The sequence below is a fragment of the Macaca fascicularis genome, chromosome 8 (genome assembly GCF_037993035.2).
Source record: "Macaca fascicularis isolate 582-1 chromosome 8, T2T-MFA8v1.1".
Lineage (NCBI taxonomy): Eukaryota > Metazoa > Chordata > Mammalia > Primates > Cercopithecidae > Macaca > Macaca fascicularis.
The window spans coordinates 18,857,031-18,871,869 of NC_088382.1; the positions used below are offsets into that span (position 1 = coordinate 18,857,031).

The 14,839-nt window shown below is 36.7% G+C and overlaps 1 protein-coding gene across 1 annotated transcript in view; it reads left to right on the forward strand.

Moving 5' to 3' along the window:
- TUSC3 (tumor suppressor candidate 3) overlaps positions 1-14,611 on the forward strand; it is a 435,781-nt gene extending 421,170 nt beyond the window's left edge. Inside the window, exon 9 of the mRNA XM_065518904.1 lies at positions 14,045-14,611. Coding sequence (XP_065374976.1) covers positions 14,045-14,073 — 29 coding nt within the window. The 3' untranslated portion in view covers positions 14,074-14,611. The remainder of the gene's footprint in view (positions 1-14,044) is intronic.
- The last annotated feature ends 228 nt before the right edge of the window (positions 14,612-14,839 follow it).

Genomic DNA, 14,839 nt, shown 5'->3' on the forward strand with positions numbered 1-14,839 from the left:
ATATACTTTCACCTCTGTCACTTGATTTCTAACTTTAAATGATATGTTTTTAATTTTAGCTGTTAAAAATGGATAAACTTGTAGTTTTATACTTCTACTTTTCCTCTCCCTTCCCTGTCTCACTTTTTGGTGCTACATGATTTCTTGATTATAAAGGTTTATAAGATATGAATACTGTCACATAACTGCAATTCCCACATTTATTTAAATCTTAACACTGAATTTAATAATAACAACTAGTTTTTTTTTCTATGTTCAATAATGTAGATCTGATTTTTCATTCTTTTATCACTGTTTGAGTGTAAGATTTTTAAGTCATTGCTTATTTTCTTGAGATATGTTTAAAAGCTATTATTCTATTGTCCACAGGCAGTGTATGCTGTACTGGATAAATCTGAGGCTGAAAGTAATTATTTTAAATCAAATGATAATTTGATTTTTTTCTCAGATTTGAAAAGGGATTATGTCTTTTTTTTAAAAAAAATCAAGTAACTTATTCAGATAACTGAAATCATTCATTTTTTTCTCATGTCATGTGCACTTTTCCAAACTGTAAATTGAAGGGTTTATTTCTGAAGAGCTTTATTGTATTCTACATTTAAATGTATTATATTATATGTTATTTTTTTATTGTCGTTGTTTCTTTTTGTCAGACTGATTATATGTACATTGGATCTCATCTGCCTTTTTTCTGTATCTATCATTTTCTTTTATTCGTTTAAATTCTTTATCAAATTCCATTTCACTTTCCTGATTTTCATCTTTCCCCCATGTTCCTTCCTGTTTAGCAGTATCAATTATCATTTGTGTTGCTTCTAATTTCTCCCTAAGTTCTGTGATTTTTCCCCTTCCATTTTCTGATATCTGCCGGCCCAGCTCACATTTAATCTTTTTCCATTGTCTTGTTACCACTCACCTGACTTTCTCTGTCTTTGTTTAGTGTTCTAAATTCAGAGTCAAATTGACTAAATTTTTTTAAATCATGGATGGCATTTTATAATAACTTTTGTCTGGTCTGTAACAACCATTTTCTGGTGAGTATTCTTTGACTGCCTTTTATTTTTGCTTTTCCAAAAGCCTTCTCTTCCTGTAGTATCTTGGTTTAGATCTCATTTTGGCTTCTTTTAAAATTATTCATCAGTTTTAAAATCAGCTTTTCTTTAAACAAATCTTCACCAGGAGTTTGCATGAAAGAAGAGTCTAAGGTTGTATTCCGGACTGGCAGGAACTGTAATCATTACCTACTATTTATTCTCTTATGCTTTACTTCTTCGCTAGTGGATGAAGATAGCCAATTCTATACTTGTTCATAATATAAAGTCTCTCTCTGCCTCTTGTTTCATCAATAGACCACCTCCTGCGAATATCACTTGTTTAAAAGAGCCTTTGTCTGTGCCCTGAAACTATCTTCCTAGCTTGTGCACAGATTTTATTACTATAAACAAGAAATTTTGGTTTAGCAGCTCTAGATGTATCATTTGCCTTTGAGACTTATACTTTGTATTTATAGGGATAATCACCCAATGTGAACTTTCTCTGATTCAATTTGCACCCCATTTAGAATACCAATGCTTGGAAACCATTCCAAATCCTTTGACATTCAGAGTTTTAGATGGTTTCTATTTTAATAAAGTCATAACTATAATGCAAGGATAGCTCAGGTTCCAGACTCAGCGATATATAGTAACTGTGAACCACATTTGACCATCACCCCTCTTTTCAGAGTTTTGAGTGATAAAGTCTCTACCTTCAAATCCAAACGTTGGCCCAGTTTCAGCTCCAGGAAGTTGACCTGTCTTTCAATGGAAACCTTTACTTTAAAAAACTCACGAGCAGAAGCAAAGAAGGAAAAGTCTTAGACAGATGTAGCAAGATAGAAACTCCAAGTCTAGGAATAAAGAGCCTAGAAAGTCCATAGATGAAATTACTTTAAAATGTCAATTTAGCAAAAGAATAAGATGCTATTAGGGCATGGAGGAGAAAAAAGATTGATAGGTTTCCAATTTCTGAAGTTTCTTAATTCCTAGTTAAAAATCAATAGTTTTATAATCTGGTATGAAAAAATAGGTCTTGCTCAGAAAGACTCGGAATAAATACAAAAATAATTTTAACCTGTTTTTCTAGAGAAAGTTCCACTGTGCTCATAATTTTTATGGTTTGAAAGAAACAATAATGGCTCTTTCTAAATTTATCATATATCCACTTGGATGCCAACGCCAAAGTGAGAATTTAATATGTACGTAGTCCCTAAGCGCAAGTTAATGATATAAACAAGAAGTAAAGTCAGTGATTTAATGGCAAATGCAGTTCTCATATAGGAATTAAGGTTGAAGTAAAAAACTCTTTTTGGTCCACTGTTGTATTGAAAGTGGTTGCTAGAGGACATTTATTTTGTGTGTTTCAAAATCTGTTATTAATGGCACTAGGAGTCCCTTTAGTCCAATTAAAACCTGTGTTTATATTTTCCATTAGCTGAAGTTGTTCCCTAGTTTGGCATTAATTATCACAGCCATGTAGCCAGTATCTAAATTTATTGTTCATATATTCTTTAGTTGCTATAAATCTTAAAATTGCATACAGAAATATGTTTTTTATATATATACACACACACATCAATTTGCTTCAGTTTCTGTATATCCAGATATATAGTTCTAACTATATTCTATAGGTTGAGTAGACTACGAATTGGATTATATATTTTAACACAATTCATTGTGGTAATTAATACATTTCATGGAAATATGAATAAATTTACTACCTAAGGTCAAGTTCTCCCTCCTTTCTATTTATATGCAGATTTTATTCGTGTACATTTTATTCTAATATAATTAGCCAAACTGAACTACATTTTATTACTTTCTTAGAAATCTGTTATACTAATCATAATGCAAATAATTAATCTTTACTCTGTTATGAGACAAATTTTTCCCTTTTTTTTTTAGATGGAGTCTCACTTTGTCTCCCAGGCTAGCATGCAGTGGCATGATCTCGGCTCACTGCAACCCCTGCCTCCCGGGTTCAAGCGATTCTCCTACCCCAGCATCCTGAGTAGCTAGGATTACAGGCATGTGCACCCACACCCAGCTAATGTTTGTATTTTTAGCAGAGATGGCATTTTGCCATGTTGGCAAGGCTGGTCTTGAACTCCTGACCTCAGGTGATCTGCCTGCCTTGGACTCCCAAAGTGCTGGGATTACAGGTGTGAGCCACCATGCTGGGCCTAAAAATGTTATTTGTTTAGTGTGTAACTACAAATGTGTTTCTTTCACTCTATTTAGAATGAATTCAGTTTAAATACAAGCCATATATACCAAATCTAAGTGCTTTCTATCTATGACTTATTTTAAGGTTCTAAATATTTCTGTGATGTGTTCTTTAAAAATTTTAGAAGAATCCATAGTTGAATTAAATGTAACCTATATAATGGCACTTTTAGTGACTTGCTAACTGGAATTTAGTTCCCAAGAATGTTACCCACATTTCTAATTCCTATTAGAATTAGAAATTATTGTACTATTCTAATAGAATAGTACAATAATCAGTCAACATATGTTTTTTGAGCACTTATTGAATACAAAACATTCTTCTTGGCATTAGGGATACATCAATGAACAAAACAGATAGAATCCCTCCTCGTAAGAAGCTACATCTAAGGGAATGAGTATGAATCCTTCTGACTTGGGTTAGAAGTGCACCCCGACTGATTATGGGCAGTGTGAACCTGGGCTGACTGGTCACTTAGCAGTTCTGACCCTCAGCCTCATCATCTATAAATCAATCCTAATACTTACCTCATATGCTCACACTGTAAAGGTATGTGAAGATTAAACATGATATTGTACACAGAGCTCTTAGCACAGTACCTGGAACATAATAAGGGCTTGACACGTTCTTCATGTCTGTATTGATTTATTTTATCCTGACAGTCAACAAAGGTTTCTGGATTGGAAGCAGACTGATTACTTACTGGTGATCTTATCATCAGTTTCCCATCCCCAGTCCTCCATAGAGCAAAATGATGAGGGCAGATATTTCCTGTGCATGAAAAGCAGGATTTGTACACAGGAGATAAAGAAGCCTTGCAATTATAAACCTCAGAGCTTACATAGGAGCTAAACAACTACCCCTCCTGCTTCCTAAGAAAAACAGAAAAATTTTTGGTCTGTGATGTAAACAAGTCTTCTCTGAGACAAATGCGAGAAGGTCCTTAGGTGTTTACAATTCTTTGAAACATGAACACATGGCTCCAAAAGAGAAAAACCTGTACATTGACCCCGGATATTTCACTGGTTTTAGCTTTCAGGGCTTTCACCATTCACTTATCCTTTCAGCCAGTTTGCCAATAATTTTTGCTCAGAAAGTCATGACCATGCAGAAACATAAAAACGTTCACATTGTTTTCTGACACTACTCAATAACCATGAATGATTACTGTTGTTATCGTTATTTGTAGCAACCACAGCCTGAGAACATGAGTATATTTCATGCCCCACTCTCCCAAGGAAAGGAAGAGCAGTGAGCACTTTGGGGAAATAACACATTCATTGCAAAATAATGGCATTTACTCTTAGGATCTCTTCCTTTTCTTTCCTTTTACTTTAAGTACTTTCTCAAGAGTTTTTCTACACAGTAAGGCCCCCTAAACTTTATTTATGGCAAGGAAACTATAATACATTTGTTTGAATTAGTTCACTGTATTCATTGCTAATGGGTGTTCTGTGTAACAGTAGTCAAAAAATATGTTTTTTGAAAAAAGTTTTTGGGTCAGATATGTTTGGAAAAGCTGGTGGAATGTATCTCCCCTCTTGGATAGTCACAAGACACAATACCATGCTACATGCTTTAAGAAATTCTGCAGAATGTTATTTAACTCTTTTTAAAAACTCCAAGTACTAGAAGAACAACTTAAAGAGATTAATTTATAGATTCTTAGGCAGTTGGATAGAAGAAATAAAGTTGATGGTAGGGTTTTCTAAGCATCTGTCAAAAATGACTTGACATAGATGAACACCAATATAACAAAACTTGATGTATATATATATTATATATTATTGGGGGACTACTCCCCAATATTTCAATGTAGGTTATTTCTATGTTCCATAAGTGTTGGCTGGCTAAGAAATAAAGAGTACAAAAAGAGGAATTTTACAGCTGGGCGCCGGGGGTGACATCACATATTGATAGCACCGTGATGCCCACCTGAGCCTCAAACTAGCTAGTATTTTATTAAGGGTTTCAAAAGGGGAGAGGGTATAAGAACAGAAAGTAGGTCACGTGCTTAAAAGAGCAAAAAGGAGAACTACTGACAAGGGTCCAAGAAAGATCACAAGGCAAAGGGCAAAAGCAGAATGACTGATTAAGAGTCTAGGTTCAGCGGTGCACATATTGTCTTGATAAATATCTTAAACAACAGAAAACAGGGTTCGAGAGCAGAGAACCAGTCTGACCACAAATTTGCCAGGGCGGAGTTTTTCCCCACCCTAATAAGCCTGAGGGTTCTGCAGGAGACCAGGATGTATCTCAGTCCTTATCTCAACCACATAAGATAGACACTCCCAGAGTGGCTGTTTATAGACCTCCCCCCAGGAATGCATTCCTTTCCCAGGATATTAATATTAATATTCCTTGCTAGGAAAAGAATTTAGCGATATCTTCCCTACTTACACATCCATTTACAGGCTGTCTGCAAGAAGAAAAATATGGCTCTTTTTGCCTAACCCCACAGTCAGTCAGACCTTATGGTTGTCTTCCCTTGTTCCCTAAAAATCGCTGTTATTCTGTTCTTTTTCAAGGTGCACTGATATCATACTGCTCAAACACATGTTTTACCATGAATTGGTACAGTTAACGCAATTATCACAGTGGTCCTGAGGTGATGTATATCCTCAGCTTACAAAGATAACAGGATTAATAGATTAAAGTAAGACAGGCATAAGAAATTATAAAAGTATTATTTGGGAAATGATAAATGTACACGAAATCTTCACAATTTATGTTCCTCTGCTGTCGCCCCATCCAGTCGCTCCATTCGGGGTCCCTGACTTCACACAACAATATATATACTTATATATACATCTATATCTACATGAGGTATATAACTATATCTATATGGTGTGTATCTATATCTAAGATGTGTGTGTGTGTGTGTGTGTATGATGTATATAAAACACCTGTGCTCCAGAATATATAGTTAGTACTGGGGATACAAAGATGTCTTATGAAACATAGCTTTGCCCTTGAATATCTGATGTGTCAATAAGACCTGTCCTGAAATGTTAATCCAACCTCTATAGATAACGATGAAGTCTCAGGACAATTCTACCTTAAGCTGTATTTATAGCGTTTGTGTTTGGAAACTCAGTCTCTTTGGTTTATTGGGGGATAGAAGGAAAATCTAATTTCTACCAAATACTTTAGAAATCCCTTCTCAAATATCCTAATAAATTTCAGCAAATCTGTAAGTTTATGACCTTCTCAATCTCTTCTACGTCTGAAGGAGCAATGGTCCTGTCCCCTTGTTCCATTTTTTTTTTTTTCCTGGTGTAGCAGAATGCATCATGACAAACAATTTTAATGAAGGGATGGCAAAAAATTTCTCTTTGTTGTAGTTTTTATTAAAGTTTTTCTGTGATTGATTATGTCCTCAGTTAATGGAGTATGCATAAAATTAATATAATTTGCTTCCCTTGGTTATTAATTCAACAGTTATTTATTGAGCATTTAGTATGTGTTGGGCACTGTGCTAATTACTGTGCTTTCATAGTATAAAAGGACAGAGTCTCAGGGCTTAATAAGCTAAGAGTCTATTTGAGGAGACAGAAAAATAAACAAATAATATGTGGCCTAATAAATCAATGATAGGACTATTTTCAAGACACAAACAGAGAACAAAGGAGTCATGATGAACCCTTCTTCTGGCTGAGAAGAGAAAAATGAGGTTAGAAAAAAATCACATGTCCATAACTCAGACGTTTCCTGCCCGTTGGTGTTGCTAAAATGAAAAGACAATGGGTCCATATTAGTATATAAATCATCTCCATTATTGCAATGGTATATAGCATTGTAACCTCCAGTCACCTGCTGGTCCTAGGAATGTCATTCTTTAAATCTGTGTATTAAGATCAGCATGCCTACCTCATCAGAAAACCTGACAACATCTACTTTAGATTATCATCCTATGACTTTCAATAGAAGTGATAACGCCTCCGATATTTTAAAGCCTATTTACTCTAGAATCTCAATTTACATTCAAGCAATTTAATGTGGCAGCATGAATATCTGATACACTGAGGACTATCCCTGGGATGATCATGAGTGGTCTTAAAATGTTTTCTACCACCTCTTAAAGAGATATATTACCTTGGCATTTCAAAATAACAAGAAAACTTTAAACACACACACACACACACACACACACAATAGGAAGAGCAGAACAGAAAACGCAGTTAATCAAATGGAAATAATACCACCCAATTAAAAAGTATCTTTTAGTTCAAGCCTATCTAAAAAGTTACTAATGGAGCTAGATAAGGCATAATCGTAAGTTAGAACAAGAAGAAACCTGATGGTTAACTTTAGGAGGTGATTTTAAGTCCCTTGGACAAAGGGCTGCTGTAGTTTGGGTGGTAAGTCTAACCAGATGTGGGTAGTCAATCAGATTGGCTTATGCGATCCCTATTCTGCTCCAACCAGGTAGCCATGTGACCCTGGGCAGGGCACTTGAACTCTGCAAAGTGAGGAGCTTTGATTTAATTGAGGGTTTCACTAGCTCTGGAATTTTTAATCTGGCAATAGGGAGTTTAAGAAAATCCTGAACTCCCAAAAATTGTATGAAAATTTGTATTAACATACACATGTGCATGTTTTTCAGGGAGTCACCAAATTACATTAGATTATTTCCATTCGCCAAAAGATTAACAATCACTGAACCAGACGATCTCTAACATTGCCTTGAGTCTAAAACATTTTAAGGTTCTGTGATTTTTACAGTTTAATATTTTGGTCACATTTTCTCAGGGTATAGAAAATATATGGAGTGAGTTGGGTCCACTGAAACCACTGACCCTTTTGCAGCCCTGAGTTGTCATTTATTTGCGGGGGTGGGAGCAGTATTCAGTATTTTGTTCTACTCTAGGGGTTTGGAAAAATGAATACAATAGCCACAAGCCCTTTACTCATTTCCACTGTGCTTATTTCACAATAGTTACGTGTATGTTCAAACATTATAGGCCAGTGTTGTTAGTACTCATCTGTAAGAGAATTACAAAACTGCTGCACCAGTCCATTTTATGCTGCTCATAAAGACATACCTGAGCCTGGAAAGAAAAAGAGGTTTAATTGGACTTACAGTTCCACAAGGCTGGGGAGGCCTCGGAATCATGGCAGGAGGTGAAAGGCACTTCTTACATCGTGGCAGCAAGAGAGAATGAGGAAGAAGCAAAAGCAGAAATCCCAGAAAAACCCATCAGATCTCAAGAGACTTATTCACTATCACAAGAATAGCATGGGAAAGACTGGCCCCCACGATTCAGTTACCTCCCTCTGGGTCCCTCGCATAACATGTGGAAATTCTGGGAGATATAATTCAAGTTGAGATTTGAACGGGGACAGGGCCAAACCATTTCAACCGCTCTGAGGACAATTCTACTTTTTCATTACAGTTGTTTTAGATATAAACACTGAGATTCTTACATCTACATATCGAACACAAGTTCACATGCCTCAGTTTTTCAAAAGGCTGCCTCGCTTTTAAGAATGGTAAATACCAGTAATGGGATTATAATAGAACCCATTACTGGCTATATACCAAAGGATTATAAATCATTCTACTATAAAGACACACGCACACATATGTTTACTGAAGCACTATTCACAGTAGCAAAGACTCGGAACCAACCCAAATACCCATCATGATAGACTGCATAAAGAAAATGTGGCACATATATACCATGGAATACTAAGCAACCATAAAAAGGATGAGTTCATGTCCTTTGCAGGGACATGGATGAAGCTGGAAACCATCATTCTCAGCAAATTAACACAGGAACAGAAAACCAAACACAACATGTTCTTACCCATAAGCGGGTGTTGAACAATGAGAACTCATAGACACAGGGAGGGGAACATCACACACTGGGGCCTGTTGTGGGGTGAAGGGCTAGGGGAGGGACAGCATTAGGAGAACTACCTAATGTAGATGACGGGTTGATGAGTGCAGCAAACCACCATAGCACGTGTATACCTATATAACAAACCTGCACGTCCTGCACTTGTATCCCAGAACTTAAAGTATAATGCTAATTTGAAAAAAAAACACAACTTAAGCCAAAGGGGGAAAAATGATTCCATAATAGGTGTTTCTTGTTTTCCACACTCCACATGCATGCCCGACTCTCAGACTCACAAGTATCCTGATTTCAAAAGCAGTCTCTGGGCTACTTCAGTATAAGCCCCTAGTCTATACCAGCACAGAATAGGGCCATAACTTTTGAAATTAGATACGTCCTCAGTCCTCCACTCTGTCCCATGGATTTCAAAGAGACTTCTGGGCAGGTTTGCATGTATTGCAGGGATTGGAGGCAGGGAGAGGCGGGGGGAGGATTTGGAACCACTGGGTTGTAGCACATATGTGAGGGTGTATATGAGACACAGGAAAGAACAGAGAAGAGAATGTATTTGTGTATGAATTCTGCATTCAAGAAAAATTATCTTTGCTGCACTTGGTTAATTTCTCTTTAACTCCTTTTGGTCTGCCAGACACAGTACATTTCTCTCCCAGCATCTTCTGATTTTGCAAACTTCTCTCTGGGTGCAGAATCTCTCATTGACTCAAGATGTTTGGGTTTGAATCCATTTAAACAGCTGTCTCCTGTAGCTTCTTCCCCTGTGCTTGCGAGTGGGCTCCTGTTCGTCTTACTCTCATTTCCTCACTCAAATACGTTCTACCTAGATGACATCATTTTCTCTGCCGCCCTCTCAAATGGCAGGCTGTGAGTTATAATGGAAAGGCTAGGGATTCTAAAATACATTTTAAAAGCTCTGGTTTGGAAAGCTAATTCTTCCATTTTTAAGCTGTGTGATCTTCAAACTATTTTATAACTACTCTGAGTTCATGGTAATAAAACTCCAAGGCAGAGTATATATATCAGTTCTGGAGCTCAATTTTCAATATGTCTACTTTTCTAATAGGATAGGAATGAGGGGCATCTTTATACCCCTGTATCTAACACAAGACCTAGAACCCAATAGGCTATGAGTGAACATTTGCTGACTGAGCGAATAAGCCTTATTTTTTTTTTTTTTTTGAAGCTAGGAATAATCATACCTGTGAGGTTGTTATGAGAAATAAATGAATTCATTCTTTCCTTCAGCAAATATTAATTGCTGCATATAAATCAGTAGGTCTAGGATACAGTGGACATGCAATACATATTTATTCTCTTTTTCCTTTCTTTCTCCTTTCCAAGACACACTATAGGAGGGTATTGGATGCATCCTCTTCCTTCCTCATGCCAATACTGGCCTATCAGACTGCCCCCCTCCTTCCCCCGACGTGAAGTAAGCACATAACGTTTGTCTGTGGTCAACTGCAAGAACTGAACTTACCTGGCACCTCAGCTGTCATGGATCAAGGACCTGCTTTCATCCTCCCCTGTGCAGGACAGTTCCCCAGGTGGCCTTGGACTGATCCAATTCTCCCCTCTTCTCACTTGTAGCTCTCAAGAATAACGGTAGAATGTGCTGAGAATGCAGCATCCTGTGACAAGAAAGGAGGTGGTTGGAACGGCCAGGGAACAGGATGTCTTCCCATGCTTTAGCCCAGGGTGTCCTGTGGCTCTGGGGTACAAAACCCAGGGCAGGCTGCTTTGTGAGATGCCTCAGCTGTGGTGCAAGTGGAGCATGTGCAGAAGAGACCCCATCTATCCCAGGCAGCTTTCTTGAGCTGGGAAACTGTTCCTGGCTGCCTGTCAGGAATAAACCCACTTCATATAACTCGTGTGGGGCCAGTCTGTCTCATGGACTCAGACAAAGCGGTAACCACTGTCCAGTGACAGTCAACCAGCTTCACACCTGCTGCTGTTACAGCAATGCAACAGTGAGACTGGAGTCCAGACTTCAACGTGGAGTCAGGGCACATTGGTTTGAGTTGGTTTCTGTGATTCTATGACGATAACTTCTTCAGGACAAACTTTTACATTCCTTAAAACAAGGAGGTTGGATTAGTTGATTTCTCAGGTGCTTCTTCTTTTAAATTGTGGAACGAATCTAGCGCTTCACCTCACAGGCTACCTTTGTAGCATTTGCTTTTATTGCAAATATTATTTCTTTACCTCAATGGAAAACTTTTTATAGGCAGAAATTCGGACAGATATTTCTATATCCCTCACATGCCTAGAATACTTTTAATAAAGTAAGAGCTCCAATCCTTATTCATTCATTAGCAAAATGAATAAGAATTTTTCAGAGTTATGTAATACCCTGTAGGGCTTACAAAATCAAAGATACTGCATTTGATCAAGATTCAAACATTCCATTTGGGGCATTTAAAACATGATAATGTAATGTATTCCACTTCTGTCAAAATATTTAGAGGTAATTATAGTATATATATGTCATTTTATACCTAAAATCAAACATTAAGAATCCCATTTACTTCCCAGTGGGGATCTGCATAGGCACAAAGTTGATCACCCCGGAATTCATTTTCTGAAAGACATATGCCTTTCTTACAAAGATCTATCAGTTTTCAAGCAACAAAGTTTCCACACGGTGAAACTGAAAGTTGAGCTCTGGGGAAAAGTATTGTGTAAAATCTGTAGAAGATAAACTGAAACAAAATAAAAGAAATATAAAGCCCAACTCAAAGAAAGCCACCAGGAGTTACAATCTCCCCTGCAACCAAGTGTGATTTCAACTGGACATCCTTGGGCAAAGTCGACATGTTTCAGCCTCCCTTTCATACTAGCAAATCCTTCAAGAGTGCCTGCAGGGTAAAAATAAAGCTGTCTGTGATGAAGCTGGGCTTTTCAGAGACCAGGGTAGTGCCTATCAGCTCAGTGACAATGCTTTCTGCCCCAGCGCAATAAACTGTTCCGATTTTATGGCCTTCTCTTAGGTTGAAGCCTACAAAAAAATAGCAAAGCATCGTGAAATGAAACTTTGTGTGCCTCACTCCAGTGCTGAGCTCCCGAGATCCGGAGCATCACTCTCAAAGTGGTGAAGGAAAATAAGACAAGCGAAGTTGCAATAAAGAAACTTGAGTGCTTAGAGCATTCTGTCCAAGTTGTTTTCCATTAAAGGTAACATTTGATACCATTCATCTTCAGCTTCCTCTGTCTCCTCGGGGCCTCTATTTCTACACCTGCTATCTTAGTCCAATTGTAGCTCTGACAGTGATTTATCAAACTCTTAGATCTTGTTTATCCTTTTTTTTTTTTCCATAGCTTGTTTTTCAAACATTAAATCTCTGAAATGTCCAATTTAACCTGCCTTTCCTGATAAGGTTTATGGTGCTCTAAGACTATGAACATAGATACTAAATCACTTAGTATTATGTAACATTACTATCCATGTAAAAGGTGTTATTTCATTCAGAAATGTGGTGGCAGCATCTTTAACCTCAAAATGAGTATTTGCTCTCCGTCAATCTTTCCATTTTAGGGTTGTTCTCCCACAGTTGATTGCATAAATGGCTATTCCAATTTAGTTGTATTATTCACCATACAATAAATTTTACTTGCTGACATTTATATAATTATTTTCTGGTTATTTAACTCACAAGTACTATTTTCCTACTAACATATTTATTGCTGAAATATTGTTCTGATTTGCTTCTCATATATTCAGCCCTATCACTTTGGGAAATGTTTTCTCATCTCAACTCTGTCCCCTGTTTCTATTCAGTAACTAGAAGTTACTGTTGGCTTTTTAAATGTTCTATTTGTCCACCCTCAATTGCCAACCAACATTAATTCAAAGAATAAAATGAAACAATTTAGAAAGGAATGGGTGAGGTGATGATGACCAACTAATTTTAACACCAAGATACCATAAAAAGAATTTTAAACAAAACTCTTAATATGGTATTGAAACAAAAAAAATGAGTTTGTTATATATTTATATATGACATATATAATATATAATTATATACCTATAATTATATAATTTATATATAATTATATAATTTATATATAATTATATATATATAATTATATAATTTATATATAATTATATAATTTATATATAATTATATATAAATTATAATTACATATTATATATAATATATATTACATAAACATATATATTATATTATATATGTCATCTATATATACATTATATATATAAGGCCACATAATCTTTGGAAGCATATCAGTTTCATTTCTAGCTTCTACGAATTGAAACCTCCTTGGAATTCCTGTTCTCTGTGTTTCTATTGTTATCAAATACTGCTCCCCTACACCAAGGAAGCTCTTTCCTTTCCGAGCACTGAGAGCTGGGAAGCATATTCTTCACTACACTCTAGGTCTTCATTTTAGTGGGGATGGTAGGTTTGCTGACTGGTTCTAGTGAACAGGTGTAACGTGTCTAAGTCAATGGATGATGCTTGCCGGAAGGTAACACCTTAATGGGAGCGCAACATTAATCATCTAAAAATGTGTTTCATCATCTGGCCTTCAAAATAATTTCACTTTTGCCTTCTCTATTTTCACCACAGCCTTGTTATTTTTCCAGTTCCCACTGTTAAAATAATAAGAATAATTTATTCAACGCATCATTTATTGAGCATCTTTTATAGGTGCCAGGGATACATCAATAAAAAAAGCACACAAAAGTCCCTGGTCTTAGGGATCTTACATTCCAGAGAAGGGACAATGTATGATAGGTAATTATTTTATGCAAATTATAATGATGCAATGATAACAAATATTTATTGTGCAATTTACTATGCTAAAACTATGGTGAATTATTTATATGCATCACATTGTTTAATCCTCACACCTGTAGAGAAAACTGCAAGGTGTGAATTGTTATTCTCTTTTTACAGACGAAGAAACTCTGATTAGAGAGGTTTAAATAACTTGACCAAGACATGGGACATGTGAGCAGCATGGCAAGGGACTGAACCTTGATTGCTCTGACTTCAAATCCTGAGATTGTAACGATGGTACTCCACCACTCCTCAGATCAAGGTTAATGACTTCTTCGTTTCTACATTTCTCTGACATGCTGTATTGACTCTTCTTCATTTTGCTGTTAGCATTCCAGTATAAGCTTTCTGGTTGCTTCCTCACTGCATGCTGATGTGGTTTGACTGTGTCCTCACCCAAATCTCATTTTGAATTGTAACTCCCATAATTCCCACATGTTGTAGGATGGACCCAGTGGGAGATAACTGAATCATTGGGGTAGTTTCCCCTATACTGTTCACGTGGTAGCAAGTAAGTCTCCCGAGACCTCATGGTTTTACAAGGGGAAACCCCTTTTGCTTGGATCTCATTTTCTCTCTTCTCTGCTGCCATGTGAGGTGTGCCTTTTGCCTTCCACCATGATTATGAGGCCTCCCCAGTCACGTGGAACTGTGAGTCCGTTCAACCTCTTTTTCATTATAAATCACCCAGTCTCGGGTATGTCTTTATCAACAACATGAAAATGGACGAATACACATGCGTTTCTAGCATTTCCTGCATCTGATGTAGTCACTTTATTACAATGAGAAGTGATACTCCCTTTCAGAATACAATGAGAGAAATTTATAATTTATGAAGATTTCGTTAACTTTCCACTGTACACACGTTGTCTTTTGAAACCTTCATCTTGGCATTCAAAGGTCTCTTCAATG